At 29.4% G+C, this 21233-nt stretch overlaps 5 protein-coding genes across 5 annotated transcripts; 4 read left to right on the top strand and 1 right to left on the bottom strand.

The window, feature by feature from the left end:
• Positions 1 to 1339: 1339 nt before the first annotated feature.
• On the top strand, positions 1340 to 3290 carry PGO_081470 (ribonucleotide reductase small subunit; the record flags this gene model as incomplete). Its single annotated transcript, XM_028687369.1, has 5 exons — positions 1340 to 1426; positions 1647 to 1679; positions 1837 to 1973; positions 2220 to 2877; positions 3198 to 3290. The coding sequence occupies 5 exons, from the start codon at positions 1340 to 1342 to the stop codon at positions 3288 to 3290; spliced, it is 1008 nt and encodes a 335-aa protein (XP_028543170.1).
• A 2916-nt stretch (positions 3291 to 6206) lies between these two features.
• PGO_081480 (enolase) lies at positions 6207 to 8699 on the top strand (the record flags this gene model as incomplete). The annotated part of the gene is made up of 2 exons (XM_028687370.1): positions 6207 to 6249; positions 7402 to 8699. The coding sequence occupies 2 exons, from the start codon at positions 6207 to 6209 to the stop codon at positions 8697 to 8699; spliced, it is 1341 nt and encodes a 446-aa protein (XP_028543171.1).
• A 3661-nt stretch (positions 8700 to 12360) lies between these two features.
• Positions 12361 to 13941, top strand: PGO_081490 (hypothetical protein, conserved; the record flags this gene model as incomplete). Its single annotated transcript, XM_028687371.1, has 1 exon — positions 12361 to 13941. The coding sequence occupies one exon, from the start codon at positions 12361 to 12363 to the stop codon at positions 13939 to 13941; it is 1581 nt and encodes a 526-aa protein (XP_028543172.1).
• An 890-nt stretch (positions 13942 to 14831) lies between these two features.
• Positions 14832 to 15554, bottom strand: PGO_081500 (hypothetical protein, conserved; the record flags this gene model as incomplete). The annotated part of the gene is made up of 1 exon (XM_028687372.1): positions 14832 to 15554. One exon carries the CDS (start codon positions 15552 to 15554, stop codon positions 14832 to 14834), a length of 723 nt encoding a protein of 240 aa, XP_028543173.1.
• Positions 15555 to 18420: 2866 nt separating this feature from the next.
• PGO_081510 (hypothetical protein, conserved) lies at positions 18421 to 20091 on the top strand (the record flags this gene model as incomplete). Its single annotated transcript, XM_028687373.1, has 1 exon — positions 18421 to 20091. One exon carries the CDS (start codon positions 18421 to 18423, stop codon positions 20089 to 20091), a length of 1671 nt encoding a protein of 556 aa, XP_028543174.1.
• Positions 20092 to 21233: the final 1142 nt, after the last annotated feature.

Consider the following 21233-nt stretch of genomic DNA (forward strand, 5'->3'; position numbering starts at 1 on the left):
TAATCAGTCCTATATGTTTACAAGGAATTCATAACACAAGTACCTTACAATTATAATTTTTTTTTTTTTTTTTTTTTTTGTTCAATATATAAATGATCAATTATGAAAATTAGAAGAATTTCCTGAATTCTGTTCCATTCGTTCACGCCAAAAGGTAAAAATGGGTGTATTAAGCAGATTTATGGATAGGGAAAATACACCTAGGTACTTTATATGTTAATTGAGCTAGCGTGTAGTGTTATGTTTTTTTTTTTTTTTTTGGGGAAGGGGGAAACCCTTAAGTGGGCACGTTCCATAGTGTATATATTTTGTTTGGCATACATACACACATACATACAGGTGTGCCTGTTTATGCATATGTTTTTTTTTTAAATGCACATTCACGTTTTCTTATGTATATGCATGTATCCTCACAAGGGTCTTAGCACACAAATCGATCATATACTTAGGAGCCAAGGGACACCCTGCAAACTTGTGTACTTGCAGCGCTTATGATTGCACGCATACTAATGATAATAAGCCAGGACACATTTTAGACATTATTCCCACGAATATAGTATGAAAAAAAAAATGTACATTATATATCCATGTACATATATATGTATATATGAATATATATGTACCCTTGTTCGTTCATCAATACATGCATGTCCACGCAAAATTGGAGAACCTTGCAATTTTCTCTCCTTGTTAATTTTTTTTTTTCTTTTTTCCCCAATCAATTTATACAGTTTTAATTTTTTGTGTAAAATGTTTCGATTAGGCAAAATATTGGGAGTTAAAGCGCCGTAGTGAAATTTTTTTTTTTTTTCTTAAATGAATGAAGTTATGAAAGTGTATACAAATATGTTTATGCATTTTATATGTATTCATATATGTATAAATGTATGCATACATGTACGTATTATATATGCACGTATGCATGTGCACAAGTGGTGATAAACGCTCGAGTACACACATTCACCATGAACACACAAAGATATGAACACATGCTGATATAAGCATGTTCCCATACACGAACACATATATGCGCATATTTGTATTCATAAATAATAACGAAAACATACGGGGCTGCAAACTTCAATAACTTCTTAGGGAATATTCTAAAATAAAGAATGACCAATTAACAAAATATATAAATAAGAATTTTTTATTGTAAAAATAAGTGTCCCTATATATATATATATATATATATATATATATATATATATATATTTTTTTTTTTTTTTTTTTTTCCTACTCAAAGTCTTGTTTTATTTTCCACAATTTTGTTTGAATATAAACTCATCGTTGACAAAAAGTACATTTTTTTTTTTTTTTTTTTAATTATTTCGTTAAAATGGACAAAGAGAATTATCTTGACCAAGAAGTTTTGTTGAAGGTCCAAAATAATGATGATATTTTGAAAGAGAATCAGTTCAGATGGGTAAGGTGGTGGAAAGAAAAAAGAAAATCAAAACTATCCATATAGGCTTTATCAATATGTGTTTGTAGCGCCGTTCAACGTAGTTCTGTGTGTGCGTGTTGTCTTATGGTTGTATCTTCCAATAGGAGAGCAAAAAATCATATATAAATATATTAACCGCCATTTCCTTTTTTTTTTTTTTTTTTTTTTTTTTCTTCCTCCTCCTTCTCTTCTTATACAGGTTATGTTCCCGATAAAGTATAAGACATTTTGGGTAGGTTCTTCCAAAAGAAAGGCCAAAGAAACTGAACTTTTTATATTTTTACCATTTTTCCATAGTATTTTATTCTATGCACTTTTTTTTTTTTTTTTTTTTTTTTTTTTTAATTTACCTATTTACTAATCTTTTTCATATCGTTTTCCCCCTATAGAATTATTATAAAGAGATAGAATCCCTCTTTTGGACCGCCGAGGATTACAATTTCGATAAAGATAAAATATTTTTGGAAAGTATTGACAAGAATATGCTCGTGAAGTTATTCGAACTGATATGTTTTTACAGTTTAAAGTGAGGAAAAATGGAAAAAAAATAGAAAAAAAAAAAAAAAAAAATAATAAAATAAAACAAGTCCATGCTAAAATATGTTCAGTGTTTTTTCCCATTACATCCTGTATGAATCCATATTTATATGTGATTTTTTTACTCGTGAAAAAAAACATGGTATATCAGTCCACCACCATGACCATTGCTCCTTTTTTTTTTTTTTTTTTTTTTTTTTTTTTTTTTCTTTCCCTCCTCCCTTCACTCACATAGGGACCTACATGTGTATGAAGAGCAATCACTGATTACTAGCAAAATGCTTGACATTATTCAGATTCCAGAAGGGAGAGCATTTTACGGATTTCAAATGTGCATGGAAAATATACACGATGAAGTGTATGCATGCATATTCGAAACATACATTCCTGACGCGAAAGAGAAAAGAGTTATTATTAACAAGGTTATACAATTAGACAGCGTATTAAAGAAACAGAAATGGCTAACAGAAGTATTCGAATCGAATATACCATTTTATAACAAGCTAGTACTTATATACATTTCGAAGGTTCTTTTTAATGGTACATTAAATATTCTCATTGGATATTGTAAAGAAAATTCTATATTACCATGCTTATGTAATGTTCATGCGAAAATTCACCGAGATGAATATCTTCATGGTGATTTTTCTGTTATGTGTTGTAATCATTTAAATAACAAATTAAAATATGAAAGTGTTTTAGAATATTTTAAAATGGCTGTTCAGTTAGAGTATCAATTTTCTTTGGAGATGTTAGAGTTATCTGTTTTGAAAATAAAAAAGGAACAAGTGAAATTATTTCTTGAATACTTAGCTGATACTATGTTGGTAAATTTAAAATATCCCAAGTACTTTAATTCCAAATATCCGTTCACTTGGCCGGAATTTAATAAGGTGATCTTTTTTTTTTTTTTCTTTTTTTTCCCCCCGTCCCTTCGCATTATTTCTGTGCAGCATACCAAGTGAAACATTTGATTTGTTTTGTGCATTTTTAGCATATATGTAGTGGTGGCCTATATGTGGGCAAATATTAAAGAATGTGATTCTTTTTTTATACGTCTATTTGTCGTTCGTTTGGTGCAGCACTGCACGGAATTTACCTTACACATTTATGATCATTTTATTATTCTTACACTATTCTTTCGTTACTGTTTCGTTATTTCTTCCCTACTGCTTCCTTACTGTTTTTTTTGTTTTATTCTCACTACTGGCAGGTCGTGGTAAGCGATGACCATAAATCAGAGTCAGTCAAAAAGACGGAAGATATTTATGGAGAGAGACAAATAGTCCTTGACGAGGACTTTTAAGTGAGGATCATGATAATTTCGAATGAAAAAGGGGAGAAAGTATGTTCAGAAGTATAACATTTCGATACTACAAATGAATTATTCAAACTTGTGCAACGAAAAAAAAAAAAAAAAAAAATAGACATATACATATACCATGCCGATTAAAATGGTACATATAAACACCGTGGCTCATAAAATGAAGAGATAAAAATAATCCCTTATGAGAACATTTGTGAGTCTCTTTATTTTTTTTTTTTTTTTTTTTTCGCACATTTTTAATAAATTAAAAGAATAACTTGCAACTTTCAATTAAATGGCATTTTTTCTTTTCTTTTCTTTTTTCCCCCCTTCTAACTCGTCTATTGTACCCACATGCATCATACATATGCACACAATTTTTCTTTTTTTCAAATTATATGTAAATTGAAAAAAAAAGAAAAAAGAAAACATAGTTCATGTACTAATCATCCCACTCTGGTGTGATAATTCATAAAAATGCAAAGATATGCGTAAGAAAATTAAATCATAAATATAAATACTTTTACACATATCCTGAATTGGAATTAATATTGTGTTATCTTGCAAGGTGTCTCAATACATGCGCACAGAATTTGCTCAACCTGTGCTATCCACATTTTAACTGGTCCTAAGTTGCACCCGCGTATGGAAAAAAAAAAAAAAAAAAAAAAAAAAAAAAACACAAACACAAACATAGCAATACCTATATACACTAACATACACACAATAAAAGGCATGCAAAAAAAATATATCTTTATTGTTCATTCAGCTTTAAGGATAAGAAGTTTATTTTCCCTCCACCTTATTTTTTTTTTTTTTTTTTTTACGTGTGATTTTTATAGGCGCCTTTTTGCAGAACCAATTTGCCCTCGTATAAATGAGAATATGTAAATGTGTATTTATATACACGCTTTTATAGATGAATCTTGACGATATGGCTTTTTATTCATTCGCCTGAAATGTGTCACTTCTCCCTTATATGGCCGCCTTTGCGCCTATGAAGGTCATAAAAGTTGAAGAAGTTTCATAACATATATATTTTTAGTCTTATATTTATTTTTTTTTTTTTTAATTTATATTTTAAGCCCTAGTTACAACACCTTCCCCCTATTCCCATGTTCACCTTGATAACAATTTTATATATCTACTCAAATAAATATGTGCGAATGTGTATGGGATATGAGATTATATTTACTTAACTCAATAGTCCAAATTGGTTCTCACCTTTTATAACTTGTAAGTAAAATGATAATATTCATAAACGGGGAAAAGTAGCTATTTTCTTTTTTTTTTTTTTTTTTTTAAAGCATACTACTTTTACCTTGCGTGGTCAGATGAAAAGGATTCTTTTTTGTGAATACAAATATATTTATTGAATTTTTTTTTTTTTTTTTTTTTTTTTTTTTTTTTTTGTGTGTGTGTGTTGTGTGTTCTCAAAATATAACGCAATTTTTAGCAACATCACATTTGGGTGTAGAAAAATGTACAAGAAAAAAAAAAAAAAAAATGAAAAAAACATGAATATTCGGTTTCATAGTTTTCGCTGTTATATCACTTAATATAAGAAATATATAGTGTTTCTCTTTTATAACTTGTATAAAAATATATTTTCATATATAAGTGGGATAAAAATTAGGCATGAATAATAAAACGAGCACTTTTTTTTTTTTTTTTTTTGCACGTTATTTTATGTACTTGTGTGGATAGGGTTTTTAGCAAGTAAAAAATAATACGATTATGGGGGAGAGTTAATAGGATTGCGTAAGGGGTGGGAGGGATTTACGCGATACTTATGAAAAGTGTTTATATTTACATGCGTGTAGAAAAAATATATGAAATGTGCACAATGTCCAAAAGTGTACTGAAAAAAAGATGGGGTAGGGGGATAAACTAATGTGGTGGAGTGAAACTGAATTGGGGAGTATTGCAAGATGTGGGTCACATTAGGGTATAGTGAAGTATGGGGTATAAATATAATTGCATTCGAGGTTGCATAAGCAAGCAGTATACTTAAGGCTACTTTTATGCTATATTTATGAGCTGTTAAGGGATTACCCGTGAGGTTGTTCATTTGCTTAACAACATAATATATTATGCACTTTTTTCCTTTATCTGCCTGTCAACGTGTGGCTTATTACAACGCGAAATGAAGTAAAAAGTGACAAAACATAAAATAAAATAACGCAGCGATAATATCCTCGCTCTAGTGTTTTTTTTTTTTTTTTTTTTTCTTATCGATTTTAACCAGAGGGATATACATTTATATATATATATATAATAATATTTGTACGCGTGTAGAAAATGTAGAGCCTGTGCAAACCCCCCCACCACCATGATAATCGAATTGCAAAAAGCCGTCGTCTTTATTTTTCTACAAAAAACAAAAAAATGCGAGAAAAAAGTAGTCCATATTTATTTTGCATATAAAAAAAATTATATGTGCGCACCATAGAAGATATAACAATTCAGATGAACTGGTGCTTTTTTTTTTTTTTATTTTTTAAAATATTTTAATGTATGAAAGGAGACACTCCCTTCTTCAATAAATTATATGCGTATATTTTTTTTTTTTTTCTTCTTTTTTAAAAATAATATTTTCAAATACACCCTTTTGAAATACATATATTTTTACGTTCACTCTTTTTACAATATCATTTCATAATTTTTTTATTTACAAAAAGAAAATCGTCTGCAGTAATAACACCAAAATATATATAAAGAAAACACGCATAAACATAAAAAAACAAAAATACTTTGTCATATCAATTACACGAATTGCTGAATTTTTTTTTTATCATTTTCAACATCACTTATTGAGTAACACCTTTTACCACATAGAAATATAGCTTTCATATCTGCTACTTTTCAAAAGTTCACCCAACAATTTTATAAGTTCCAACCAAACGCAGAAAAACTATGGCTCACTTAATAACCCGCATATCTGCCCGTGAAATTTTGGGTAAGTACATGAATAGTTCCCTCAACTCCAACACGTTATGTCTACAAGTCATGCTTACGTTTACATGCTTACGTTTACATGCTTACGTTTACATGCTTACATTTACGTGCTTACATTTACATGCTTACCTTTGCGTGCTCACGTTTGCATGCTTACGAATTCGTGCATGAGGTGTAAATATATACATATGTACCTACGAAAATATTTTATTCATGCGCGGGATATATTCATGTGAATATATCGATCATATATAGAGGTGATCCGCCTGGCATCGTTTCGTTTTCCGGCAAGCTTTTTTGCACTGTATATACATGCCACTCCTATTTGTGTATCCTGTATAACATGCTTTAAAGATTGTGTAAAAAAATGCGCATGTGTTTTTAAGTCCCTTTTTACATTAGAGTGTAGATAAGTGCTAGTACACATTTTTAGAATATATAAAATTCAAAATGGAGAGGAGGGGGGGGGGGGGAGATATTGGAATATTTTTCTACACATGTACCCACATGGGTTGAATTAGTTACGAAATGTTATTCTATCTTCCCTATAATTGATTTACTTTTTTGGGAATATAAATATGGAGGACCATATTGCAAATGATGTTGGTCCCCAGTAGCAACCTGTAAAAACCGTTACCCACAGAATTACATAATTCACTACTGTGTATGCTTGATGTGTGTATAATCTTTATTCCCTCTACATGCATTGTTACCTCCATTATGTGAGTAATTACCCAGTGTATTGAAATGATAAGAATTTCGTGTAAAAAAAAAAAAAAAAAATAATAAAAAAATAAATAATAATAATAGTAATAGGATTAGAAATAGTAATAGATATAACAACAAGAATAGTAATAATAATTCTTACACAATGTAGAAAAAATTGTGTAACGTGAATTACGATCCTTGTATAGCAAAAATAGAGTTGTGTGAATGTTTTTTTAATTTTTATTTTTTTATCCATTTTTTATTTTATATTTTTTTGATTTATTATTTTTTTATTTTATATTTTTTGATTTATTATTTTTTTATTTTATATTTTTTGATTTATTATTTTTTTATTTTATATTTTTTTTGGTTTTTTTTTTTTTTTTTCAATTTTGCGTCCACACTGTGCACACGTTTTCGTCGCCCATTTTTGCGCAATTCTTAGACTCCCGAGGAAACCCAACTGTAGAAGTGGACCTAGAAACGAACATGGGAATATTTCGAGCTGCAGTACCATCAGGAGCATCTACAGGAATTTACGAAGCGCTGGAGTTGAGAGACAATGACAAGAGTAGGTACTTAGGAAAGGGTGTACAGAAAGCTATTAAAAATATTAATGATATTATTGCACCGAAAATAACAGGTTTAGATTGTAGAGAGCAGAAAAAAATTGACAACTTGATGGTCGAAGAATTAGATGGAAGTAAAAATGAATGGGGATGGTCTAAAAGTAAATTAGGAGCAAATGCAATTTTAGCAGTGTCTATGGCTGTATGTAGAGCTGGTGCTGCTGCAAATAAAGTATCTTTATATAAATATTTAGCTCAGTTGTCAGGAAAGAAAAGTGATCAAATGGTTTTACCTGTTCCTTGTTTGAATGTAATAAATGGAGGTTCACACGCAGGAAATAAATTATCTTTTCAAGAATTTATGATAGTTCCAGTTGGTGCACCAAATTTTAAAGAGGCATTAAGATATGGAGCAGAAGTATATCACACTCTCAAATCAGAAATTAAAAAAAAGTATGGAATTGATGCAACTAATGTAGGTGATGAAGGAGGATTTGCACCAAATATTTTAAATGCAAATGAAGCTCTTGACTTATTAGTAAGTGCTATTAAAAGTGCAGGTTATGAAGGAAAGGTTAAAATTGCTATGGATGTAGCTGCATCTGAATTTTACCAAGCCGATACCAAAACATATGATTTGGATTTTAAAACACCAAATAATGATAAGTCATTAGTTAAAACAGGTGCTGAACTAGTAAATTTGTATATTGATATGGTTAAGAAATACCCCATTATTTCAATTGAAGATCCATTTGATCAAGACGATTGGGAAAATTATGCCAAATTAACGGAAGCTATTGGAAAAGATGTTCAAATTGTTGGTGATGATTTACTAGTGACCAATCCTACCAGAATTACTAAAGCTCTTGAAAAAAAGGCTTGTAATGCACTTTTGCTTAAGGTTAATCAAATTGGTTCTATTACTGAAGCTATTGAAGCCTGTTTATTATCGCAGAAAAATAATTGGGGTGTTATGGTCTCACATAGATCTGGTGAAACAGAAGATGTTTTTATAGCAGATCTTGTGGTTGCCCTTCGAACTGGTCAGATTAAAACTGGTGCACCATGTAGAAGTGAGAGGAACGCTAAATACAATCAGTTGTTAAGAATTGAAGAATCTCTTGGAAGCAATGCTCTTTTCGCTGGTGAGAAGTTCAGGCACGAGTTGAACTGAACCAACCAACAACCAATCCCCTTTTCCTGCAGCACTTTATGCCAACAGCCTGAATCAGGGATGGTGGTATGCATGAGTTGAGTATGTGAATGCGTGTAGACAGAGATGATATATATATATATATATATATATATATATATATATATAACTTCTTGAAGTGTTTGATATGATGATGTGGATGTCATTTTTGATATGCACATTTCCATACTCGACTCAAGCAGTGCTAAAAAAAGGCTCCCAAAGATTCGTATGCATTTTTACATGTAAACTGCACGTTCAAGTCTCGTTACTATATTTTTATATACATATCTATACATGATTATTACATTTATGTGTATATTTATATATGCTTCAGTATATACGCACGTAATATACCTATGTCATATATATCTCTATGTGTTTATATATTGGACAGCACTCTCTGTTACAGAACAACTTTTCTACATATTCATATTTTCCATTAAGTTACACTCGCCCTCATGCATGTAAGTTTTTATATTTTCGTATCCATTGCACATTTTTTATAAACATATATACATGAACTTATGAAACAGTGGCATTGAAAAATTGATTGATTGTTCGCATTCAAAATTTATCTCCAGATTGTTTTATATAATGAGATACAGAAAAAGTAATTTATACATGTATGGAATTGTAAAATTTGTTTAATTCATGTTTGTAATGTTTAGGATATGGAAATATAGGCAAAGATAGAAAGATGGAAAGATAGAAACTGTTTTTTTTTTTGTTTTTTTTTTTTTTATTATTTTATCACAGTTTATGTAACAATCTTATATGTGTTCTACTTTTTTTTCTCTTTTGTTTGAATCCATGGGTTATTCTACCCATCAGGCTTGAGTTGATCCATCACATGGTAAATGTAGAAATTGGTCCATGAAATATGAACACTTGAGTAAAAAGCTGATAAATCAGATTTGAAGTAAGAGCTGCATAAGTATTTATGATTAGAGTACTCAACTGCATCCCTCAAAAAATATTCAGTTTTAATCAAGTATAACCAAGTTACAAAAAGGAAAAGGCTTGGGAATGCCAAAGCCAGGGTATCTCCATCAACATAACAATATGAAGGAAAATGATAAAAAAAAAAAAAAAAAAATGAGAAATAAAAAATCCCTCAGTAGTTTAAAAGCCCTTTTCCCCTTTTAAATTTATCATGTTAATAAAAATATTTATGTAATTATTTGTGACATAAAAATAAAGAAAAATTACAGGGTAATAATTATAATCAAACGTTTTTGTTTCAATCCACTTTTTTTTGTTTTTTTTTTATTTTATGCAAAAATAAATTTTACCAAACTTGGAACAAAAAAAAAAAAAAAAAAAATATTCGTAACAAGAGAAAAACTTGATTGAAGAGAGAAAATCAAAAGGAATATTTTAAAGTAAATATGTAAATTTCTCAATTTTTCCAAAAAAAAAGAAATGTAAAAATAAAATAAAACTCCCAACATGCATTTTGCGCATTTTAAAAAACTAGTGCTTGTGCAGTGAATTCATTTAAACAGGTAGGTTTTGTGTCATCAGGTGTGTAAAACGAGGGTCATGGTGCTTGGCCAGCAAAAAAAAAAAAAAAAAAGAAAAAAGTAGGAAATGTAGAAAATGTAGAAAGTGTAGAAAGTGTAGCAAATGTAGAAAATGTAGAAAGTGTAGCAAATGTAGAAGGTGTAGCAAATGTAGAAGGTGTAGAAAATGCAAAAAACGCAGAAACATAAAAAGGTAGGTCAAATCATGAGGAAAGAGGAAAAGGAAGAATAGAATCAAGGAAAATTAACGCCAAGTAACAACACAATCATAAAACTCATGCATGTGGATTCGGGTGATCAAAAGAATTTCCACAGCTCAAAGCACACATTATTGTGACAAATTCAAAATGAAACATTCGCTTTTGTAAAGAAACTGAGAAGGCGGGAAAGAAAAGAAAAAAGAAAAATTTTCGCCAAAGTCTTATAAAAGCGAACACATTTGAAAATTTATTTTAATGTTACTCTTTTTTTTTTTTTTTTTTTTCCATTTAAAACAAATATGCACAAGATGGAAAAAAAGAAAAATCTTATTATCATGTACATATTGACCCACACATGTGGATGTAGATATGATCAATAAACTCTGAAAATGCTCAAACTCAGTGTACCTTTTTCTTTTTTTTTTTAGTTTTTTTTTTTTGACCTCCCTTCACCCTCACTGCTCCCTTTATTTTTATGATGTTACACAGAGCAGACTATAACTCAAAAACGAACCTTTGGTTGTGTATTTGTGTCACTAAAATAAAAGCTCTATGAAAGTCGATTGTGTTTATTTCGGCTGAAAATGTTTTTTTTTTTTTTTTTTTGTTTTTAACCATATTTCCTTTTCATATTTGAACGTTTTTGATTTTTTGGATTTTTCAGTTTTGAAGTTGTCATTTTTGAAGTTGTCATTTTTGAAGTTGTAAGTGTTGAATTTGTTAGTTTTGAATTTGCCAGTTTTGAATTTGCCAGTTTTGAATTTTCCAGTTTTGAATTTGCCAGTTTTGAATTTTCCAGTTTTGAATTTGCCAGTTTTGAATTTTCCAGTTTTGAATTTTCCAATTTTGAAATTGTCATTTTTTAGTTTGTCATTTTTTAATTTGTCAGTTTTTAATTTTTTTTTTTTTTTTCTTTACACATTCCGCTTTTCCCTTTTTTTTTTTTTTTTTTTTTTTTTTTTTTTTTTTTTTTTTTTTTTTTTTTTTTTTTTTTTTTTTTTTTTTTTTTTTTTTTTTTTTTTTTTTTTTTTTTTTTTTTTTTTTTTGCGCTTCAATACCCTTGCATTATTCACACCGTCTGCTTATAGAGAACATCCTTTGTTCATTCGTTTATTTTTTTCTTTTTTTTGGTACCCTTAAACAGATTAACAACAGTTAACAAACAAATATTACAAACAAAAAAAAAAAAAAAGGAAAAAAGATTGTTAAACTCAATTTAGTTTTTGTGTATACTTTTTCCAATGTTTGTTTTTCCTCCTTGTCATTATTTTCATCCTCATTTGTGTATATACCTTAACATTTATTTCACTCATATGCGTCTTTTTTTTTTTTTTTTTTTTTTTTTTTTTGTTTTTCTTACTTCCGTCCTTTTTTAAGAAAACTTTAGTATCATTTAGAAAAATCCTCAATTGCTGTTCACTAATTTTTGTGGGGTAAGAAGAGAGAGAAAAGGGAGAAGTGTCATATTGATCAGCTCAAAAGTAGGTTTTTGTACTTTCCTGAATGAATATATATGCCACAATAAGGGGAAAGTTTCTTCCATGTGTGCATTCTCACATTAATAAGGAAAAAGAAGAAAAAAAAAATTCTCGCCACGACCACAATGATAAAATAAACCCATCCACGAGTGTATATAATTACGTATATTTTAGTAGACGCCTTTTTTTTTTTATCACTTCACATTTGCACGTTGCAAACAAATATATTGATCTCGTACGGTTTGGAACCAATCCCATCTACAATTTCCCCAAAACATATGAAGAAGTAATTTCATTTACTTGAACCATATGTTAATTTACATGCTTTCTGCATGTTTACATGTGCGTGTGAGTGTTTGTTCATGTATCTATGCGCTAGCTAGCCAAACCACCCCCATAGCAGTAGTAGAATAAGAAGGAAAAAAGAAAGAAATTCCAAATGCAACAGATACGAGAAAAGAACGTGGACAAAAAGAGAAAAGATACGCTTGTCACAGGTGTATGTAGAAATGTAAATGGTGCAATAAAAATTGTGTCAAAAGATAAAAAAGGCCACAAGAATAGTAGCAATGTGGAAATTAGCAACAAGAACTACAACAGTATCGACAAAAACCTGAATGAAATGAGCGAAACTAGAAAGGTTAACCACATTAACCGCACTGGCAACAGCAATGAGGGGAACAGGGATTTTTCTGTAAACAACATTGATAATTTCGAGTTACAATGTAGGAATTACATAGACGATGTTTTAAAAATACACGAATATGTGAAACTTCCGGAGAGCATAAATAATGAACAAGACAAAAAAAGATGGAAAAGAGCTCATTGCTTAAGAAACAAAATGAAAGAATATGATCAATTGACAAGAAAAAGGCTGTTCCAAAGCAATATGATTAGTAATAAAGCTAAATTTAATAGAGAGAGATATATTATTTTAAATAAAATCCCCAGATATAGAGAAGCATTTCCGTTGCTTATGGATAATGCATCAAACAAAATTAAGGAAGATATTATTCGAACATACCTTAGAACATATGCTGCTTACATACACTCCCAAAGAAAAAATGGAAACATTAACAATCTTAGAAATGCTTATAATAATAGGAACCTGATAAAAAAATACACTCCAAGCTATGTTTGCAAATATATGAAGAATGACTTGAATGATGGTGGTTACCATCCTTCACATTATTATTACAATTCCAAGTTACACACACCCACTGTTCATAATGTAAAGAATCATTCTAAAATTAAAAAAAAAGATTTATCTTATAATTTGTGGAAAAAAATTATTCTTGAAGGTATAAAAAATGGGAACATTACTGTGTCCAAGAATAAACACTTGCACCACCCCTCACGTAGAAGAAATGAAAATGGAATTCGCAACAAAACTACAGGTAGAAACACATCAGGTAATTACAGTATATTAGTTAACGGTTCCTACTATGATCTAAAGAACTTGTCAAACGAGAGGAACCATCATTCTGTTAAAGCGGATCCTAGAATCATTGTAAGTAGAAATAAAGAGACAATTAAAAAATTACAACATAATCCAAGCCAGATTCCCAACAAAATATTCCTTCATAACGAGAAGAGAGAAGATGCATATGAACTGAACCAGAGAAAAGCGAACATAAAAATGATTCCTTCAAACACAAATACAAACACGAACACAAACACAAACACGAACACAAGCACGAACACAAACACGAACACAAACATGAACACAAAGACTATTAAAAATGATACTACGTGCTACAGCTCTTCTGGGAAGATGAGCGATATACAAATACGTGGGAATCGTGTGCAGAAGAAAATGCCCACAACTGTATTAAACGGATATAGACAATGTTCAAATGAGAACTCGCAGTGTTCAGATGAATCAATAAATAGGTTTATGCACAACAAATGTAATCTGAAAAATGAGAAATTCTTCTATAGAAAAGATAGGTTTTCTCTACTGGGGAGGATTAAAAATAATAAGGAAATTGAAGTCCGCCTTGTTCTGAACAAAGTCTGATGTTATGCAATGCACATTGGGAATTGAGAAAGAAAAAAAATAAGCGAAAAATTGACGTACGGTGGGACACATGCACATATACAATATAAAAAATGTACGAGCGTACATACATATATGTATATACATATTCATATACATATACATAACATTATGTATACATTGCATATACGCATGTGAGTGTGTAAGAAGGATGGGGGAGTTTGTTAAAGTGGACGTTACACCGGATAGAAATAATTATAAACTACTTATCCAAAATGGGGAAAAAAATATATTCTCCAAAAGGCTATGTTGTTACGTGCATTGTGTGAACTCCGCACTTTTTTTTTTTTTCTTTTTTTTCCCCGCCCCTCTCAATTTGTAGTTACACTTTTATTCATTTTTTAGTTTTTTTTTTAAAAGTAAACGTTTTATGTTCTCATCGCGACCATTTGGATGTTCTTCCATTTTGTAGACATTTTCTTTTTCTGTTCATGTAAAAATTGCGCTTTAGTATAATTTTTTTTAAATAAAATAAAATAAAAAAAAAAGGGACGCGACGTGACAATGTAAAGCGGGACGAAACGGAACCAAGCCTCAAGTTGAAGTTGAACTTGAACATGAACGCAATAGAGCCAAATGGTGCCAAGTTAATACAAGTCAAAAGGAATGAGAAAAAAAAAAAAAAAAAAAAAAAAAAAAAAAAAAAACAAAGGAGGTTCCCACACAGAATTGTCGCCATAACATATGCACAAGGTATCAATCCTGTAATTTTTTTTTTTTTTTTTAACATATGCAATGTAAATATAACCAAACTTTATACGTTCCTTATGGTGTAACATTTTTTTTTTTTTTTTTCATCCAATATCTTTCCATGGGTAGGGAAGAGTCCCTGGGCTTCATCTCTCTGTGGTCTATCTGCCTCCACAGCAACAAAGCTTTATAATTTTGAATATAAGAATAATTAATAAATTTATGAGTTTTTTAATAAAGGAAAAGGTCAATCTTATAATTATATATAATAGTATTAACACAGCTACACATTTTAATAACTTCATAATGATTAGTCTCTTTATTTCATTTGCATCGACAGAATCTTTTCCAGGTCTTAAGGTATGTTTTTCGGGTTCCCCTACATTTGCATGATTTTCTTTGAAACTTTTAAATAAATAATTCAGAGCGTCAAATATGAAAGTACTGTTTTTAATTATGTCTGCATGATTTCCAAGAGTTTCATCTATGAAATTTAATTTATATTTATTTTCGTCAAATTTTTTTATATTAAATGAATCCAGGAGAATATCTCTTCTAATGTCTTCATTTGGATTTGTATATTTTTTATTAGTTATCTTGTTAGATTCATCTCCCCCTGATTTTTTCCCCTCATTATTTTTATTTATGTTTTCGTTATCTATTGGAGTTTTAAAATTTTTGATGTCATTTTTGTTAACATTTTCTGCAAAGGCTAAAATTTTCGGATCCCCTATACGCAGTATTATACATATGAACAAAAACTGGAAAAAAAGATAGACATTCTTTTTAATCTTTTTTTTTTTTTTTTTTTTTTTTTTTTTAAATCTTTCATTACAATGATCTGCAAGATCATCATCTCCATTCACTTTGTTTACATGTTCCATTGAACAGAAAAAAAAAAAAAAAAAAAAAAAAAACCAAAAAAAAGTGGTGTTCAGTGACCAGCACTAGAAAAGTACCGGTATAATAATTCTTATAGCATTCATCTAATTATACTGCATGACAAAATGATAAAATATATATGGGATGAAAGGAATATGTTTTTCTTTCTATTCTTTTCAACACAGTGGTTTCCTGGGCCCCTTTTTTTTTTTTTTTTTTTTTCTCTAGGGATTATTTTACCATTGCTATAAAGTTTGTGTATTGCATTATGGCATATCTTTCACAAAGTCCTTTGTTTTTTCACGCACAAGTGAGTTAGAAGCTTATATATTGTGTTATACCTTTTCTTCTTCATCCTTTTCTTTTTCTTTTTCTTCTCTTTTTTTTTTTTTTTTTTTTTTTTTTTTTTTTTTTTTTTTTTTTTTTTTTTGTCTACTTTGAAATTATACATTCCTTTAATGAGAATTCCATGCATATACATGTACACACAAATACAGCGCTTGCTTCATACATATATGATTTTTTTTTTTTTTTTTTTTTTTCTTCCTTTTTTTTTTTTACCTTTTTTTTGCATCTATTTTCTTATCATATATTCCTATACTTTTTCCATAGTTAACATATCAATAGTTTTTATTTTTATTTTAAAGCATGGTAAAAAGTGGGAACAAAAATGCATGACCCCAAATGTTATTCCAAATGAATTCATTGGAATTTTTAGCATTTTCTTTCAATAGTCACATTATTTTTTCTCAAAGGACAGAACCTCCTTCCCTTCTACACACACACACACATGCCAAAAAAAAAAAAAAAAAAAAGGGAAAAAGTTGAAACAACATTGTGTGTGTAGACTAAGAAGAATGGAATTTATATTAATAAAAAAATTGATGAGCCCAAATTTAATTTGTGATACTTTTGATTTTACTCAACTATGATAAAGAAGGAGGCAGTATTTTATGTGTGTGAATTTGTGACAGTGCAAAAAGGATCGGGCCGTGAAAAAATTGTGTTCTTTCACTTTGTCACATAATATGAATTGGAAGTATTATTTTTTTCTCAGAATAAATAAAAGTTAATCATTTTATAAGTAGTGGCGTTTGCACTTTTATTGGCTTTTCCACACTCTCTTCATTTGATGTAAATAATTTCGTTTTCCCTCTCCCCAATTTCCGTTCCCAACATGAGAAAGAGCTGATTTGTCCATTTCTTGCCTTAAGTTAAGAAAAGGGATCCCCTGAAAAATTATAATAATGCATTGCATATTTTCATACAAGAATGTACATATATGAATGTACATATATGAATGTACATATATGAATGTACATGTATGAATGTTCATGTATGAACTAATATTAAACAATGGGGTGGAGGAGGAAAAAAAAAAAAAAAAAAAAGTGGAAATTGAACAAATGGGGAGATAATATGTGTTGGAAAGTATTCAACTCCATAACCATTCCTCATGTATTGGATAATTATCCCACCTAACTATTCGTGTATATAAAAAAAAAAAAAAAAAAAAATTATCTCATCTCAAATGTTTTTAGTCATGCAAGTCGTGTATGCTGAAATCATACAGCAAAATAAAAAAAAAAAAAAAAAAAATGGGTAATCTCAAATGGATATGCAAAATGAGGAATAAAATATTAGCTTAACTAAATCCATGAAAATAAAAATAAAGCACATGCTTTGAAAAACACGCGATGAATAAAACAATTTTAATCGAAACACTTTTACTTTACAGGAGCTGAGGAAAAGGCTATTATATTGTACCAATTTTAAGAATTTAGCGAGAGCTGTAGATTTTTTTTACTTTCATCTGGTCAGAACCGCGTAATTTTTTACTTTCATTCGATCAGAGCCTTGTAATTTTTTACTTTCATTTGGCCACATTTCATTCTTCCCGCTCCTCTTCTTTGAGGAAGAGTATAACTTTTTTAAAAAATCCAATTCATGCACTCATTCAATTTCAGAAAGAAAACTTACCTTTGTCAATATCATTTCCTCCCTCTCCATTTTGAATGATTATAAAAAAATTTTTTTTTTGTGGGAATAATTATACAGACATACATGTCCATTTCTTTCCCTCCGTCCTCCACCTCTCTCCTGCATTTCTTTTTTTTGTATCCTAACTAACGATCCTATATATATATATATATATATATATATATATAATATCTGTATGCGCCCCCTTAGAAACATAGGTTAAGGTGGAATAAGTTTATCAAAGAACTGCATAGAATGAATAAGATTTAAGAACACTTTACGAACGAGCAAAATATAATATATAGAGAGGAGAAGATAAATTATTGAATAAGCAAGTGCTCCAAATAAGTCATAAAAAAAAAAAAAAAGAAGAAGAAAAAATTGTCCAGAAACGTGACAAAAAATTGGAGGTACAGATGATAGACAACAGATGCAGTGCATAAACTTTTAGGGAGAGTGTTGTAGATCATTTCTTATTTATCAGTTTTTCCAAGATAGAGGCCTGAATGAGGATACGTGTACTAAACGTGGGAAAATAAGATGGCATGTTGTAATGTGTTATTGTTAAGGAATGGTGAAAAGTTTTACTCAAAAAATCACTATTGGATGTGCACTTTCAATTAATTTCTACAGTGAATAGCAGTGATGAGGAGAGGGGGAAAACACCCACCTTTATCATTAATCTTAGGAGAGATTTTTTTTTTTTTTTTTTTTTCCCACTTCTGGGTGATGTCAAAACAGAGTGAAAAATCCAGGGAATGTATTTTTATTAATCTTGTTTACAATTGTGAGTGTGAGAAAATTTGTAGTTCCATTTTTATTTGGTCTGTCGGTTTCGCTTGCCTAAGGTGTTGTGTGTAAGGGAAAGAGAAAAGAGGGCCGAGAAAAATGATAAAATTAGAAGAAGTATTCACACTCGAAATTTTGATAAAAATTTTGAGTAAAATATTTGTCAAGGGTAATTACTGCATAACAAAGGATGATATAAACACTAAGAATTGCAAGGTTCTAATTTTTGAGTCGAAGTTAGATACAACAAATTTGAAAAAAAATGTAGATGAAGAGTTTATTAATATGGTGTTTTATTTTCACAATAAGAATTACTTATTTTTTATTATATATTGTTTGAATAAGAAAAATATTGTGTATTTAAATTTCTTTAATCCATTGTTGAATGAAAAAGAATGTATTGAATCGATAAATTTATTTTTCATGAATAATTTTTTTCCACATATAATTTTGGGACTTAACAATGGAAAGATTTGTTTATACAACCATGAAGGTATTATATGTATGCAGAATAAATTTATGGATAATAAAATAAAGAATATTTTTATAGAGCGTCAAAAGGAGTATATATTATTTGTATATGAAAATAACACTATAGTAAATTCTAATATTTATTTAATTAAAAGGGCATTAGAAACGAATTGCAAGATTATACCATTTGATTATTCATTCAATGTTAATAAGAACATTAACATTAATCATATATTTTTAAGAATTAATAATAAAAATCCAGATCTTTTTAAAAAAGATTTATATTCTATTTACACCAAGGATGAATTAACTAGATATATCACAGATTCGATTAATACACACTATGTCAACTATTGCAGAATTTCTAATGCGAATTATGTTATAACATCCAAGTGTATAACCATGTCTATTCTTAGTCTTGTACGTCAAAATGTAAACAATGATTTCTTAACAAAGAAGGAAAACTTTGGTGCATCGGAAAAATTGAGTTCTAGAATAAATAATTTTATAAAAAATATGTTTACAAAGAAGAATGACATATCTGTCTCATCTTCATCCATGTCTGTTTCCCCAGCATCTCCTTCATCTTTATTAGCTTCAAAGGTAGTAGTAAGTTCCTCTTCTGTAACAACCCCTTCTCTCGCAATTCAAAACATAGAACCTACAATATCCAACAATCCACATCAAATCACATCAAATATATATGGAAACACAGGGGATGTATTGAATACACAAATCATACATTGTTTTAATGATTCGAAAAGACAAATTATAGATATTTGTATTTGTCCATGGAATCAAAATTTAGTTCTAGCTTTGGATAACTTAGGACGAATCTGCCTCTTCAACATCTGTACATTGAACATTTTGCACATGTGGAAAAGTTATCGGTCAGCATTTATGAGCTTTATTCAAAGGAGAAAATATTCAAATATTCACCATCCTGTTAACCAGAAAAAGGAAGGAGGAACAGATGGTAGAAGTAGTAACACCAGCGGAATTGGCGAAAATTTTGGAAGAGATGTGTATATTTCTAGTGGTGATTCTGTAGATAGCACTGAAGAGACAGATGATAAGGCAATATTATTCTACTTAAAGACAAGAAATTTAATTGAAATATGGAACTTGAAAACGTTGCATAAGGTATATAGTGTACGGACTTATGAAGACCCACAACTTTTTAAAATTTTTTTCATTGACCAGGATGTTCCAAATAAAATTTATTTTTTTAACACTAGTTATAATGTGTTTCTGATGAATACTAACTTTGAACTTTTCCATTTAAAATGGATTGGATGATGGAATTGACATTTGTACAAAGAGTTAGAGAAATGATTTCCAAAGGTGGTGTGCTACCCCATTGGGTGTGTCAATTTTTTTATTCTTTTGAAGACGGAAGAAGGTTTGGAGGTGCACAACAAATTTTTTCCCGTTTGTTTCTCCATACAAATTAATAGTAATTTTTTTTTTTTTTTTTTTTTTTCAATTATTTGTTAATTCGTTAGTTCACACACAGCACCAAGTCAGATTTGTGAAATCCGACTGCAGCACATTGATTTGTAATTGTACAATTAGCACCGGCTTAGATTTTTTTTTTTTTTTTTTTTTTTTTATGGTAAACAGGGCATGTTATCCGTGTCATATAAATCCATTACGTGATCTCTCTAGAGCTTTTATTTTACATCATTATTTTAGTTCACATTTATTATTTTATTTTATTTTTTTTTTTTTTTTGTATAACTCCAAAAAATTCAGTAAACAGAAAAGGATAGAATTCCCCTTTTTTTTGAAAAAACAACTTCGTGAATTAACAACTTCTGAAATTACTACTCTCTTCTGCACCTTTTTGACATATTTTACCAATTTTTGCTTACATCAATTAAGTGCTAAATTAAGATGTACATATAATTTACGTTTGTTCATAAGTTTGTTCATTCCACACAGATTATAAATAAGAATAGATACCCATACCTTCACACCCACGAAAGCATACACACCGCCCCCTCCCCCCTTCGTACTTTCTTCTCTCCATCGAATTATACTAAAAGTTAAAACGAAAAAGAAATTCCACGTGGAAAACTTATTTTCATTGGTTCGAATGCAATTGAGTTCAGTAATAAGAAGCGAATGTTTCTTTGTTATTCCACAAGAAGGAAAAAACGCTCCTTAATATGGGTTTGAAATAAAGAGATAAAAGAAAAAAAGGAGAGAATAAAAAAAAAAAAAAAAAAAAAAAAAAAAAAAAAAAAAAAAAAAAAAAAAACGGAAAAATTTTGTGTTTCTTTAAAAAAAAAAAAGGAAAAAAAAAAAAAAAAAAAAAAAAAAAAAAAAAAAAAAAAAAAAAACATGTAATTTTCATACACCTCGTAAACGTGGAAACATTTTAATTCCATTTCCGAATGTGGAGAAACAAGTCTACGCCGATAACTTTTTAACTTATT

This window comes from Plasmodium gonderi (assembly GCF_002157705.1).
Source record: "Plasmodium gonderi DNA, contig: Chr08, whole genome shotgun sequence".
In the NCBI taxonomy this organism is placed as follows: Eukaryota; Apicomplexa; class Aconoidasida; order Haemosporida; family Plasmodiidae; genus Plasmodium; species Plasmodium gonderi.